This window comes from Aricia agestis, chromosome 2 (genome assembly GCF_905147365.1).
Source record: "Aricia agestis chromosome 2, ilAriAges1.1, whole genome shotgun sequence".
NCBI lineage: Eukaryota > Metazoa > Arthropoda > Insecta > Lepidoptera > Lycaenidae > Aricia > Aricia agestis.
The window spans coordinates 2756029-2771533 of NC_056407.1; the positions used below are offsets into that span (position 1 = coordinate 2756029).

Here is a 15505-nt window from a genome sequence, read left to right on the forward strand (position 1 = left end):
AAACCAGCCTTAGTGTGTAAAGAGTCCATAGCCATCCTCAAAAAATATGAATAAAGCAGGAATTATACATACTTAATATAAATGTGAATAAAAAGTATTTTGTATAATAAAAAGACAGTATTCAGCTCATTAATTTATTAGCGCGATAAGGCATTCATCACAAGTTCTCCAACTCCATACCTCTTAGAATATTTAAAATGCAAATAAACAATACTTATTAGTAAAAAGAATAGTTTCATTGGTTTAGATTTTGAATCTTGAAAAAGTATGTTACATACTTTTCACTTTAACTACTACTAGGTATTTGTATTTTTCAGTATCAAAACATTCAGTTTAATCCTTTACAGCCCAGTATTTTTTATGTTTTCGATTGGAACCAACTGGTAATTGTATTATTGTGACAAAGGTAGTTTTTCAGTAAATACTATGAAATGCGTTTTTAATTAAAATTATTAAATAATGTTAAGAATATAGTAAACAATTAAGCTCAGTCCTAACCTACACTGTACTTCAGATGATTTCAAAATGTATCACTTCCTATTAATGCAACTCGAGTAACACTTTCTGAATCAAGTTTCACAAAATGCTAACTCGCTTACTGAGATAATAATTGCTTGGATGAGTACATATTGATCCGAGGCCGTTGCCAAAGTCCCTTTCGTTAAATAAGATGACGAAATTCGTTATCAAAATGTATGGGATTTGACATTAGTCTTCGAAAGCGAAATGTCATTTAGCGATGACTTATGTAAATTTCGATAACGAATTTTGTTTCACAGTGTAGCAAACCAATATGCTCGACAATCTGCCGTGTTAGACTTGGTCATTGCTGCTCACCAGTGTTCCTTGCTAAAATTAGGGTCAAGGATCATTCTCTCTGTGAGTGTGGTCTAGATGAGGGTACCTTAGATCACATCTTCTTTTCTTGCCCTAGAAACCAATCGTCCTTATATGACTGTCTTCCCAATTCCATTCCTCGCCCTATAAATTTTAAATCAGTTTTATCTTATGTAAATACCCCTTTTATTGAAATTTTGTGTACATATATTTGTGATAACAATATTAGATTGTGATGTCTCTACTAACATTTGTGTTTGTGTTTGTTTTAGGTCTATCAACTCCTGTAATTATGTAATTTTGTTTTGTAACCGTACACTTGTTACTTCACCAGACCTTCACTACATTAGAGCAAAGTCTTTCAAGCCACTCTGACATTGGCAATTCACCGAGTCGGCCTTTTTTAAAAGAAGAAGAACGAATTTTGTCATCGTTTTTAACGAAAGATACTTTCGTTTAAGGGGGCTGAAGTGCAGTCTTACTTAACATTAGTATTATTCCATGCCGTCGGCCGGCGAGCGTATGTCGTCTATTTTGAGAATCATCTTGACGAGCTGCGTAGCCAGTGCAATCTGCTGCTTCTTGGAGTGTAGGGATTCGATGACGTTCAATGCCTTCATGTCGTTGGAGTCGTTGGACATGCAGTCGACGCCTAGGTTCGAGTTGTTTTCGGCGTCCTGCCTCGCCTTGATCTCTGACAGTGTGTCGATGGGGGAAAGACCGCTGTTCTCAGCCAACGCCAAAGGGATCGCTTCTAGAGCGTCCGCGAATCCTCTGAAGGAGTACTGCTCGAGAGAGGACAGTTTTTCGGCCGCCTTGGCTACGGCCAGCGAACAGGAAATCTCCGCAGCGCCGCCACCGTACACCACGCGGGAGTCCTAAACAGAAGTAAAACGTTTATTAGGCAAAAAAGACGAAAGATGCAATTTAATACTCCCATTTCTGGGTAATCCTGAGAGTTGCATATTGTGCTCAAAGTATATCACATTCCTTTTTTTTTCTCGGAAATAGACGCCGAAAAGCATTCTCACATACCACAAAGTATAGAACATTTTTATTTCATTTATTTTTTAAGCTATTTCACAAAATGCCACTAGCAATTTCCGTTTCTATCTTTAGCGCTTTAAACACAACAGTATAGAACACTTATTGTTAATTATAATTGACTAGATGACGCCCGCAACTCCGTTGCGAGAAAATTCATTTATCGCGTGGGAACCGTACATTTTTATTCTATGTCCTTTCCCGGGACTCAAAGCATCTCTATGCCGAATTTCAGCAAAATCGGTTCAGCGGTTTGGGCGTGAAGACGTAACAGACAGACACACTTTCCATTTATAATTTTAGTATGGATGAGTGATCAATGTATACCTGTACGAGACTGCGCACGATGCAGAGCGCGTCGTGCACCGAGCGCTTGGCCTCGTCGACGATCATGCGGTTGCCGCCCCGCACCAGCACCGTCACGGCGCGCGAGTTGGAACACTCCTCGATCACCAACATCTCGTCCTTGGATGTTCCGAATGCTGTGGAAAACATTCGTCTTAGTAAATGACGTGAGTGGTGTCAAGAGACACCCAGATGGAACGAAGTAACGAAAATAACTGGCGTGCTTTCTATGACAGAGAGAGAGAGAGACAAAGAGCGCAACGCGCGATAAGGAACTTTGTTCCAGTACATAATTGTATAATAAATACATAATTGCTAGTGGTTTTGGGTGGTTTTGGTCTTGCCCAGGAATGTTTAGTGCTCCCAAAGTGATAATGCGCATAGAAATTTTCGTAATTTTTCGGCAACGGTCGTATTTTCCGAGCGTCTGAAAGACGTCGATGCAAGTGCCGTTTTTAAACTGAACTTTAGGAAAAACAATGCTTTGCGGCGACGTAGAGGCGCCTGACGTTGCTTAGACGTTACCATGGTAACGTCACTGGCCACGTCGCAATGGCTTTCCAGTGAGTCATAACTCATAGCACTTATTGACGGACCGGCGACAGTGGACAGCCACTTTGAACAAGGTGCAAAATGCAAGTGCATTGTTTAGGGTTCTTACGTTTCATAGATTCGGGTGTTTTCGTGACTACGACAATTGGCGAAGATTTGCATGCGCATAATTAATTTGAGAGTACTGTATTGTCATGTACCAACTCTTATTATAAAAACTTTAAGATAGCTCAGACACAGCCAAGGAAGATTTCATTATAAAATCAAATCACTATGTAAGTTTTTTAGTCATCACTGCTATCGTCAATGTGAACATAATATTGAAAAAGAAAGGCAAAAGTATAAACAGAATAGACAAAAACTTTCTTTAAAACTTATTTAAAAGCTACTTACTGAGTTCACGAACTAATCCACAGCTTCCCAATTTATCGGGGGTCAGCTCATCGAAACGCGGGACGATGCGACCGCCGGTGGCAATAGCGATCAGTTCCATCTCGGGTCCACCGACCCAACGCACGGCGGGCAGCTGTTCCGCCAGCAACAAGTGATTCGCCTCGTCGTCGAAGCCCCATTGACAGATCGCAAGAGTAGCGCCGGCACTCTATAAAACATTCATTTCATATCATTTCATTCGTTCATTCCACACTAACTTCATTTGTAAGTCTCGTAACTAAACTAATACAAGTAGACCCCCGCTAATCCGGCCGCTGGCTAATCCGGCACCCCCTGTAATCTGACATGCCTATTACTGGTTATTTTAGATACATAAACATTATTTTGACCAATTTTTATTAAGGTACATACCACATACTTTTTATGTTACAATTCATTCAACGGGTATGGTTACAGCTTGCTGATAAGAACATGCGACCTAGCTTTAGGAAAATGATTTATAGTTCAGATAGAACCTTAAAATTGTGATTTTAAGGTATTTTTTTTTTTTTTTTTTTTTTTCTCTTTTGAACACTGTTACTTGGCGATCTGTGTTACACAATAAGCCATTTTTATGAAGGGGGTTTGAATTATTTGGCTTTTGACAGCAGAGAAAGCTTGGTTATAAGCTTTTACTCCTATGATGGGTCAATTTAGTTGTTATTGGCCAAATCTAAGGTTTAGTGTCGGTACACTATGTCTGCTCAGTCTGGAGTGAGTGACACTGCCTGTGCCAGCAAGTCTTGATGCCAGTATGTTAGTGTGTTTTGCTATTCTTTCTTGATAGACCTTGCTGTATTTTGAGATCTCTTCCTTAACCGTGCTCATTTCAAGGTCTTTGTAAATGTACTTATTAGAAAGATAGTATGGTATTCTCAGCATTGTTCTTAGCGCTTTACTCTGGAAACGTTCCAGAATCTCTATGTTGCTGATGCTGGCAGTACCCCATAACTGAATGCCATATGCCCAGATAGGTTTAAGGATGGCTTTGTAAACTGATATTTTGCATTCTGTTGAAAGTCTAGCTTTTGGACCTATGAGCCAGTACATAGATCTGAGTTTTGTGTCAAGTTGTTTCCTTTTTGTCCAGATATGTTTTCTCCATGTAAGCCTGCGGTCTAAATGCATGCCCAGGTATTTTGCATCTTCGGCCTGAACAATATCCCTATTGTGTAATTTAATTGGAGGACATGTTTGCTTTCTTAGAGTAAAGGTTACGTGGACCGACTTGTCCTGGTTTGCCTGGATACGCCAGTCATCGAGCCAGGTTTCTACTTGACTGACGTGTTCTTGTAGTTTGGCTGATGCTGTGGTGGGGTTTTCATGCACAGAGAGGAAGGCTGTGTCGTCGGCATATGTAGCCGTTGTTGTATCGTCTCTAGTTGGCAGGTCTGCAGTGAAGATGAGATAAAGCACTGGACCGAGTATGCTTCCTTGCGGGACTCCTGACAATATTTCGCATAGTGCCGAAGTCTCATCACCGATTTTTACCTCGAAACATCTGCCACTTAGGTATGACTTGAGTATTAGGAAGAAGCAGTGCGGTAATAACTTTTTTAGTTTGAAGAGTAGCCCCTCGTGCCATACTTTATCGAATGCCTGACTGATGTCAAGAAAGACAGCAGAGCAATATTTTTTGCTTTCTAGCGATCGGCTTATGGCGTCTGTGAGTCGGTGGATTTGTTCTATCGTTCCATGTTGTTGCCTAAATCCGAACTGGTGGTGGGGGATAACGTGTGGTAAATGTTGAAGCATCCGGTTTAGCAGGATTTTTTCCATTAGTTTGCCTAGTAAAGATAGCAGACTTATCGGTCTATAGGACTTGACTTCATTTAATGGTTTGCCAGGTTTTGGGACCATAATGATCTGGGCAATTTTCCATTGAGCAGGAAAGAACTCGAGTCGTAAACAGGCGTTAATTATAGCAGTAATAAAAATTACACCTTTTTTAGGCAGTTGTTTCAGCAATTTTGCATCAATCTGGTCAAACCCTGGTGCTTTACCGATTTTTAACCTTAAGATTTCTTTCCAAATTTCTTTCGGGCTAGCACTTTTAATTGGTGGGCACATTTGGAGTGGCGCATCAAGATATTCTTGGATTATTTGGTCATGAGCTGGGTTTCTACTTGGTAATGGCTTGAACACTGATGCAATATGTTCCATGTAGACTTGAGCCTTGGCAGAGTTAGTCCTTGCCCAGTTACCAGATGAGTCTTTAATAGGTGGAATGTGAGCTGTAGGCCTTTTCAGTATTTTAGTGATCTTCCAAAGTGAGTGGTTTGTGTCCTTGTAAGGTGTTAGGTTAGCTAGTTGGTTTTGCAATTGTTCATCTTCCGCGTCTGAGAGCAGACGTTTCAATTCCTCAGAGGCTTTGTTAAAAGCTTTTTTATCACAGGGATACTTTGTGCGATGCCATACTTTACGAAGATGCCTTCTTTCACTTACTTTTTGTTTGATAGCTTTAGAAAACCGGATATCTTTGGAAAAGTTTAGCTTTGGCTTTATTATGGGCGTCGACTCATTAGCTGCTTCATGAATTAATTTTACAAAGTCTTCAATAGCTTCTTCAACAAGATCTACACTGTTAAGCGGCGTTTTCAAGTTTATGCCTTCTGTGATTTTTTCTTTATACTTAACCCAGTCGGTTTTAGGATTATACAGTCTATTTGGAGTTTCTTTTAATAAAGGCTTGTGATAAAGGTTAAGTATAACCGGTGTGTGGTCAGAGGATAAGTCTGTACATTCCTCTAGTTTTATTTGACTCTGTTGGATATTCTTCATTATAAAAAAGTCCAATAAGTCTGGGACCTTTTGTGTATCTGTGGGCCAATATGTTGGGATGCCATGTGAGGCACAACGAAGATTTAAATCGTTTACAGCAGAAAACAGTTGGCGACCTCGTGGCAAAGTTAACCTGGATCCCCAGAACACATGTTTAGCATTCCAGTCTCCTCCACATATGTATCTGGTTCCTAATGTTTTAAAGTATGTTTTAAAGTCGTCACTGCATATAGTATGCCTAGGTGGGCAATATATTGCAGACACTGTAATATCAAAGTTTTTGCCTTGGATGCAAACAGATGTGGCTTGTATCATTTCTGTTTTGTATTGCTCAAGTGGATAGTGTTTTATGTTGTTTTTTATGATTATTGCAGTTCCACCGTGTGAATTGCCAGATGGGTGATCTGTTGTGTACACTTCGTAGTTTTTAATACTAAAGTGTGTTTTGTGCGTAAATCGTGTTTCGGAAATAAGGGCGACATCAACTTTTTCTGTTTTGAGAAAATGGTCCAGTTCTTGGCGTCGTTCGTTTAACCCGTTGGCGTTCCAGGTAATAATCCTCAGGTTTATGGATTTTTCACAAGGCTTGTGACTAAGTGAATCATACGATCCATCATGTTGTCTAACATAATGCTCATTATGTTTTGGAATTTCTCAAACATCACATTTAAGAGTTCCGTAATGTTGTTTGGGTCCCTGATTTCCATATTAGTGTTATGTATATTTTGATGTCTATTTTTGGTGATATTTGCATAAGTATCTTTCGAATCGTGTTTGGAGTAATAGTTTTGTTTATTGTACATATTGTGTCTTATTACTGATTTGTTATTATTAATTTTATCTTTAGTGTCATTATCTATATTTTGATCATTCTTAATTTTCAATTGGCTTGTCTTGTTCATCTTGTTTTTATTAAGCAGAAGTTCCTTGTATTGTTTGTATTTCGTGCATCCTTTATAGCTTGCGGGATGTTTTTCTTCACAATTTGCACATGTCGCATCCGTATCTGGTCTTTTCAGGCAACTAGCAGTAGGGTGTTCTTCGCCACATTTCACACATCTGAAGGGTCTGTTGCATTGGTTTTTCGCATGACCGAATCTTTGACATCTCTTGCACTGAAGGACCTCGAACTTTTTGTATGGTGCTTCAAATGAGACTTTTGTATAATTTAGTTTATTAATTTTAAATATTTCTTTGTTATTATGTTTTGGTTCTAAGTCTATGTAGAATAGAGATAGTGGTTGTTTTGTGGTTTTGTGCCTTATGTTTGTTATATTCCTAACTTCATGTCCAAGCTCTAACAGTTCTTGTTTAATTACATCTGTATCTTCTGATGCATGGAGACCACGTTTTAAGGTATTGTAATAATATGTAAAAATGTATGGAGTACTCTATAATCCTACAAATCCGCTAATCCGACATGGCCATGCAAAACATTTGTCGGATTAACGCGGGTCTACTGTAATTCATTTATCTATTTACAATTGTATTAGGGGCATATTAGATTATAATTTATATGATCATATATCTGATCTAATATAAGTGATCATTTGATCATATCTGTGTCACTTATTTCATTGATCCTATTTTACGTCATATTATGTGGTTGCAATGGGCAATGGAGATCGCTAACGCTGACAGGTATTGACGTCAGGGTTACTCACGGAGCTAATACTAAGGGGTTACTAGATCTCAGAGAATTCGATTTTTCAAAAGACATCGTCAATTTTTAATATGGCTTATTTTTTGTTATTTCAGCAAGATTATGCAAGTACATAATTAGAAAAAGAATTGCATTACTGATTACATTATTTGAAACATATTAATGAACAAGAAATTAAAAACTCTTTTTTATATTAAATTAAATGATATTAAAAAGCTGAAGAGTTTGTTTGTTTTAACAAACAAACAACGCGCTAATCTCAGGAACTATATTATATAACCCATTTGTCGAGGAAGGCTATAGGCTATAATATTAATTAAGCTAAGACCTTTTGGAACGAAGAAATAGAAGAAAATGTGGAAAAATGGGGAAAATTATATGAAATTGCTTATTTTCTTAAGAACTACTGAAGCAATTTTTATGTTATTTGGCACACAAGAAGAATAGACCACGTGAAGGGACATAGGTTATTTTTACTAAATGTAATGTTGTTTCAGTGAAATTCCTAAATTACGCGGGCGAAGCCGCGCGGAACATCTAGTATTAAATAACTGGGAACACCTGTTTCTAACTATGACCGTATTAGATCTAATCTCTCAGCAAATGTCAAAAATCTATGATCAAGGAGGAAATTAATCATATGTCTATATTACATTATCCAATATAATTGACTCAATAATCTAGGACTAGGATCCAATATAAATGATAATCTAATATGTCCCTTAGGGCCGCACCAAATCGCTTGAGAAGTCCAGCGGCCGCGATTTCTCAAGCGATACTATGTATTACAATAATAAAGATAAAGTTTAAATTCAAATGACACTGAAAGTGCTCGCCGCGCCGCTGCCATTCCGATTTAGTGCGGCCCTTACACAGATGAAGGAAGATATAATACATCAAGTCATTATTGTTAAAGTTACAAGATCAGAATATGGTTCAGTAAAGTAGAATTCCGATTTAGTGCGGCCCTTACACAGATGAAGAAAGATATAATACATAAAGTCATTATTATTAAAGTTAAAAGATCAGAATATGGTTCAGTAAAGTAGAATAAAGGTAACAGCACACATATCAACTCGGAAAGGAATCGTCACCGTATCGCCTTTCGCCTCGCCGTCAACCTGACGTATGCACGTAACCAAAGCATATCATTAGCGCATGCACGTCAACTCGGCTACAGCTAGGCGACGCCTCGCTTACGGCTCGCCGACCTCTGTCCCCTTCCCGAGGCGAGGCGATTACGTTACGGTTCTGCTTAGTGTGCGTTGCAGTAGGGAGTTTCATACAAACAATATTGAATGGCTCGAGGCGATACGGTGCCGATCCCTTTCCGAGTTGATATGTGTGCTGTGACCTTAACTATTGAGTAGTCTAAAGACCACTTATGTATGTCTTGTTATCTTTCTCATTCTACATATGAAAGAGAAGGCAATATATTTAGAAAAACAAAACCCAGCCTGGCACTAGTTGTATATGTATAGATAATATCTTCTATACTAATATTATAAATGCGAAAGTATCTCTGTCTGTCTGTCTGTCTGTCTGTCTGTCTGTCTCGCTTTCACGCCAAAACTACTGAACCGATTGCAATGAAATTTTGTACACAGTTATTCTAGAGTCTGAGAAAGGACATAGGCTACATTTTGATGTGGGAAAATATCTTATTTCCATGAAAATATCGATGAAAATTTATTCGCATTGCGCAGGCCAGCGCTCATCCCGGGGGTCCTGGGTTCGAGTCCCGCAGGCGGAACAAGTTTTCAATGTTCCTGGGTCTTGGATGTGTATTAAAATAATATTTCAAAAATCTTAAATATATTTTATGTATAATATTATAAAAAATCCAGAAATATATCGATGCAATTTAGTTCTAATACGATTCAACAGATGGCATTTTATTTTATTTTAGTTCTAATACGATTCAACAGATGGCGTTTTAATTTTTACTTAAATATATTTTATGTATCTATACTTCTATACTAATCCATACTAATATTATAAATGCGAAAGTATCTCTGTCTGTCTGTCTGTCTGTCTGTCTCACTTTCACGCCAAAAACTAATATTATAAATGCGAAAGTATCTCTGTCTGTCTGTCTGTCTGTCTGTCTGTCTCGCTTTCACGCCAAAACTACTGAACCGATTGCAATGAAATTTTGTACACAGTTATTCTAGAGTCTGAGAAAGGACATAGGCTACATTTTGATGTGGGAAAATATCTTATTTCCATGAAAATATCGATGAAAATGAATTCGCCTTGCGCATGGCCAGCGCTCATCCCGGGGGTCCTGGGTTCGAGTCCCGCAGGCGGAACAAAAAGTTTTCAATGTTCCTGGGTCTTGGATGTGTATTAAAATAATATTTCAAAAATCTTAAATATATTTTATGTATAATATTATAAAAAATCCAGAAATATATCGACGCGATGCAATGAACATTTTAGTTCTAATACGATTCAACAGATGGCGCTTTTTTTTTACTTCGTTGGAACATAAAACTAATCATACTTATTAGTTATTATGTTTTTGTTTATAGTTTTTAATACGTTAGAATATTATGTTTAATAATATTATCACTTGCTATAATAATAATCAATCTATCTTATCTTATAGAACTCCTACTGCATTTCTAAGGAGTTCGAGTGTGTTGTGTTGTGGCCTATATTCCATCCAGAAAATATATCAATGCAATCAACATTTTAATTCTAATATATGAAAACAGATGGCGCTTTATTTTTTACTTCATTATTATAACAGAACTAATCATACGGTACCTACTTTATTATATATTATTGTTTTTATTCATAACTAGCTGTTGCCCGCGACTTCGTCCGCGTGGACTTTAGTTTATAGCGCGCGGTGTCAACAAAATTTGTGTCAAATTTAAAAACTTTTTAATACCCTGGTAAGTGGTACCCCTCTTAGGGCCGCGCTACACCGGAATGGCAGCGCTGAAAGTGCTTGCCTCGCCGCTGCCATTCCGGTGTAGCGCGGCCCTTAATTAATCAAAATACCCAAAAACAGCTGTGCAGTGTGCACATAATCTGTACTAATATTATGAATGCGAAAGTATCTCTGTCTGTCTGTCTGTCTGTCAGTCTCGCTTTCACGCCAAACGCCAAAACTACCGAACCGATTGTAATGAAATTTTGTATACTGATAGTCTAAAGCCTGAGAAAGGACATAGGCTACTTTTTTACTGGAAAAAAGGGTTGTAAGGGTCGTAAATTTGTTCAAAAAATTCATAATAGATGGCGCCGTGCGTCTTCTACATCGCGCTGACGCTTGCTCAAAAGTCTTTCTATAAGAGGTGGTATCATCCTACATTTAAGTCTCGATTTTTTTCGATTGTTATATCTATTCTACGGTATTAAATAACTCAGTACTTTATCTGTGCAGGCAGTGACGTAACCTTAAGACCAAATTTCACCAACGACTGTTAAAGTTAATGTTCGAATTAGTATCACGTTAGCTGTTTTGTTTTTCATATGAATGAAAGAGAAGACAGGATATTTTAACAAGCTGTTAACACTAACAGACGTTGGTGAAATTGGGGCTAAACCTATCAATGATAAATAGTTTATGGGTAAAGTTGTGTAATTGGGGGGCTAAATAAGCTTTAAAATTTGGCATAATATATAAAGTTTAACATACAAAAATGAAGTACTTATTGTTTGCACACTGCACAGCTGTATTGATTTAAGGGGTACCAGGGTTTTTTTATAAAAGCTTTTGACACCAATTTTGTTGATATCGCGCGCTATAAACTGAAGTCCACGCGGACGAAGTCGCGGGCAACAGCTAGTATAGTATATATTATATACTAGTGATAAATAGATAGCTCAGACACAGCCAAGGAAGATTTCATTATAAAATCAATATTAACTAACAACTCACTATGTAAGTTTTTAGTCATCACTGCTATCATTATCACAGCCTGGCACTAGTAGACTTAACTTATACATAATACTTAATAATTGTATCCTACTAACCTTGACTTTCCTGACCATGTCCAAGAACTTGTCCTGTTCATACTGCCTCAGTTCACGGTACTCCTCCACGGAGCCAACCTGGAGCTTATGCTTGGTCTTGGGCTTGGGGGGTTCAAACGGGCATGTGAGGATAGCCAGTTTAACATCCTGGAAAATATAAGGATTCAGTTAAATAAAAATCTTAAAAGGTTATTTCAATTATATATTACATTAATTTTAATATAACACTATACTACATTATGTAGTTTAGTATTTTGTTCTTCTACAGAAGAAAGAAAATCACATACTCTTAATTAATGTCTGTCACAAATTCACAATCATAATTAATGCCTTTATGATTTATAACAATATATACAACAAAGATTTATATTACATTGATATTTACCCTAAGTACTTTAGGCATCTGTGGGTGGCTCATGGTCTTGTCAATGACGACACCACGTACCAGCATGGAGTCTTCCATACGGCCTCCGACCTTGCCCTCTACTTTAATCAGCTCAAAATTGACATCACGCTTCTCGAGATCAGCAACCGACAAGACAGCCTAAAAGTTAAATAAATACATTTAAGCACTGCTTCTAGTGTATTGTGTATATTATCACAAAAATAACACATTACATGAACAATATAACATTAAGGCTGCTTTTATCGCTAAGCGCGCTTAACTATAAAACGCTACTACCACTCCCATTCATCTTCGAACGCGCGCGCTCCAACAGTGCTGCCGAAACACTTAACGATAAAACCAGCCTTAAGAATTTATAACCCTTATTTATGCAATCTTTAAAAAATAGCATTGACAAGCTTGCTTTCCACAGAGTGCACCAAATACTTTTGATATAAATGTAGCCTATGTCCTTAAACTAAACTATTTAAACTATGTAACTCACATCAACCTTTTGCCTTTGCCAAGCAGTGGGTTAGCCTGGAGGGCACTATAGGAAAAAGAATTAGAAAAATTTTGACGATAAAATGCAACCCCCAATATGTATATCAAAATTGGTATATCAAAAGGGGTGGTCATAACCACCCCTTTTAATATACCAATCGATAGGAGGCGCCAAGGGGAGCAAAAAAGCTCAAATAAGCTTTTCTCAAAAATCAACCCCTACATCGGAAGACTATTTTTATTAGTAGTTATTATTATTTTTCTAGTCTTAAGTCTTTGTCCCATTGTACCCCGTTTCCTCCAGTCCAACCAAGCAGTGAGACACTACAGGCTACTAATAATAATAATAACTTACATCAACAGCAATCTCAGCCATAAGTCGGTGGCATTTGACCACAACTTTACTGCCCAAGGTTGTCATGGCAACTTTGATGAGGTGCTCCCTGGTATTCTTGTTGACTGGGAATGCCTCACTAATACTGTCGAGGTGGGCCAACGCAGCAGCTGCAGCCATTTCAAAACCATCCGCAATACGAATTGGATGGATACCCTTGTCCAAGAGATTTGATGCTTGCTCCAACAGAGCTCCTAAAACGTTATTGTCATTCTTATATTTATTGTAAAATAAAAGATAGCCCTAGGAAATATGTAATATTAGTATCACTTATTTTATTTATTTTTATTTTATTTGGAAAACTTACAGCATATAACTATAACAGTGATACTTATGCCCGTTTTTACCAACAACACCTAAAATTTAGGTGTCCCTTAAGCCTATATAAGGGGCACCTAACGCAAGTTTTGTTTTCATCAACGTTTAAGTCACACCTAAACCATTATAATTTAGGGGATGAATTGACAAGCCCGTAACTCTTAGGTGACATATATTTTGATTAAAACAACCTATTATGCGATTCATCCGTCAAACCAGGTGTCCCTTATAATGGGGATGAATTGACGACCCCGTAACACTTAGGTGACGTATGTGGCAACGACGACGATGTTAGATGACGGTTGCCTTGACAATAAATCTGTTATCGAATGGCCGTCTGATATTCTACTTGTAAAATAGCAAACTCCCATAAATATCTTCATACTTATCACAAACCTTCCTCTTTAATCACTATCTATTAAATAACACCGCAGTTAAAGGGAACAAAGGGACATGTGGACAGAAAAAGCGACTTTGTTTTATATTATGTAGTGATATACGTCACCTAAGAGTAACGGGTCAATTCATCTCCTAAATTATTCAAACAAAACTGACATTAGGTGCCCCTTATATTGGCTAAAGGACACCTAAATTTTAGGGGTTGTTGGTGAAAACGGGCATTAATCAATTAATCATATTAAATGACAACATGCCAATAACAAGTTTTCGCTTATAAAACTTACTTAATAATAATAAGAGTTTTGTTTTATTACATAAATCTAAATCATAAAATCACTAATGCTCAGTTTCTGAGTTTTTTGAACTGGAGTTTAACTTTTTACTATTGCTTTTGATTGGCTAGCGTCAAAAAATTAACCAATCAACAACACCAGTGAAAAGATAAAATCCTGTCAAAACACTTCAGAAACTGGGCATTAGTGATCAAACCCCTTTAAAAATAAAGATAGTAAAAAAAGAATGTAATTTTTTTAATGGATACCTCAGACACAGCCAAGGAAGCTTTCATTATGTAATCAAATCACTATGTGAGTATTTTGGTCATCACTGGTATCCATAGAAAAAAAGTTAATGAGTCATAGTCTTACTAACTTCTTTTAATTTCTTACATATTTTAAATTTACAGTACGAAACATTATACAACTTGTTCAGTTAATACAAAATATAATCAAATTAACAACGCATAGTAGGTTAACAAAATATGTATATTGTATAGTGTATACTATGATTAACCTTTTGATCGTGGAAAACCGAGCCACAATAGAATTTCTATTGTGTCTCGGTCCCTGGTGACCGTATGGGGCTTGATAAATTAATTAGTATAAATAATTAACTACATATTATATTATTATAAACAAAACAATACCTGCAAGAACTACAACTCCAGTGGTACCATCACCAATCTCATCATCCTGGCTCTGAGCAAGTTGCACCATCAGTTTACCAATCTGGTGATCAACATCCATCAACTTGAGAATGGTGGCACCATCATTGGTGACTGTCACATCACCATCAGATGACACCATCATCTTGTCCAGACCCCTGGGCCCCAGGGAGGTTCTGAGAATGCCAGCGATTTGCCTCGCGGCCGATATATGTGACTGGAAATTGTGTACACAAATTAGGTAACTAGGATAGTATGCATTTTTGAGTTGTAGGTTTTTTTAATAACAGTTTGAAGAAGAAAAATTGCGGTTTGCAGAAACTTATGCAGCTGAAGTTGGTAAATTAAGGCCCATCATGTGACCGAGTTGATTCACTACGATTGAACACCTGTTTGGAAAACAGTTCATAATGCTTTCAAATACTTAGTAAACTCTATTGCAATCATATTTAAAGGATAACTAACATTAAAAATTAGTATTTTATGGTCCATCCAGACTATCATTAAGGGAATTTACGTGAAAAACTGTTTAAGTAAATAAAACTTTTGTAAATGAGAACCCACGAAATCATAACTTAACTTTTTATATAATGAGCATTGTTTGCTCGTTGTGGTCATCTTAATTTGATTTACCAAATAAACGTTTAATTATTAAAATTTATTGGTTATTAGCTCAATTAATAAGAATATTATACCAACCTTCAGGGCATCGATACCGGTTAATCTTTTTTGTCTTTCTTGGTCTCGTAAAATAATAAATGGTCTACCATACTCATCAAAGGCGACAGTTCCTGGAAACATCGCCATTTTTCACAAAAATATAATAGAACTTTAGATTCAAATAGATTAATTTTAATTTATCAAACTATATTTTTCATTGTTCAAGAAACAAGACAACAGTTTGTGACATTTATGCAG

The 15505-nt window shown here is 37.1% G+C and overlaps 1 protein-coding gene across 2 annotated transcripts; it reads right to left on the reverse strand.

Annotated features, from left to right (window-relative positions):
- Window positions 1-120: 120 nt before the first annotated feature.
- On the reverse strand, window positions 121-15493 carry LOC121740003 (T-complex protein 1 subunit epsilon). Of its 2 annotated transcripts, XM_042132672.1 has the most exons (9): window positions 15287-15493; window positions 14570-14804; window positions 12889-13121; window positions 12030-12188; window positions 11645-11791; window positions 3172-3379; window positions 2209-2363; window positions 1304-1715; window positions 121-635 (listed from the first exon to the last, which is right to left on the reverse strand). In XM_042132672.1, the coding sequence occupies exons 1-8, from the start codon at window positions 15392-15394 to the stop codon at window positions 1332-1334; spliced, it is 1629 nt and encodes a 542-aa protein (XP_041988606.1). In that variant the 5' UTR covers window positions 15395-15493; the 3' UTR covers window positions 121-635; window positions 1304-1331. The 2 variants fall into 2 exon arrangements, with proteins under 2 accessions (XP_041988606.1, XP_041988605.1); XM_042132671.1 differs by having other exon boundaries at window positions 121-1715.
- Window positions 15494-15505: the final 12 nt, after the last annotated feature.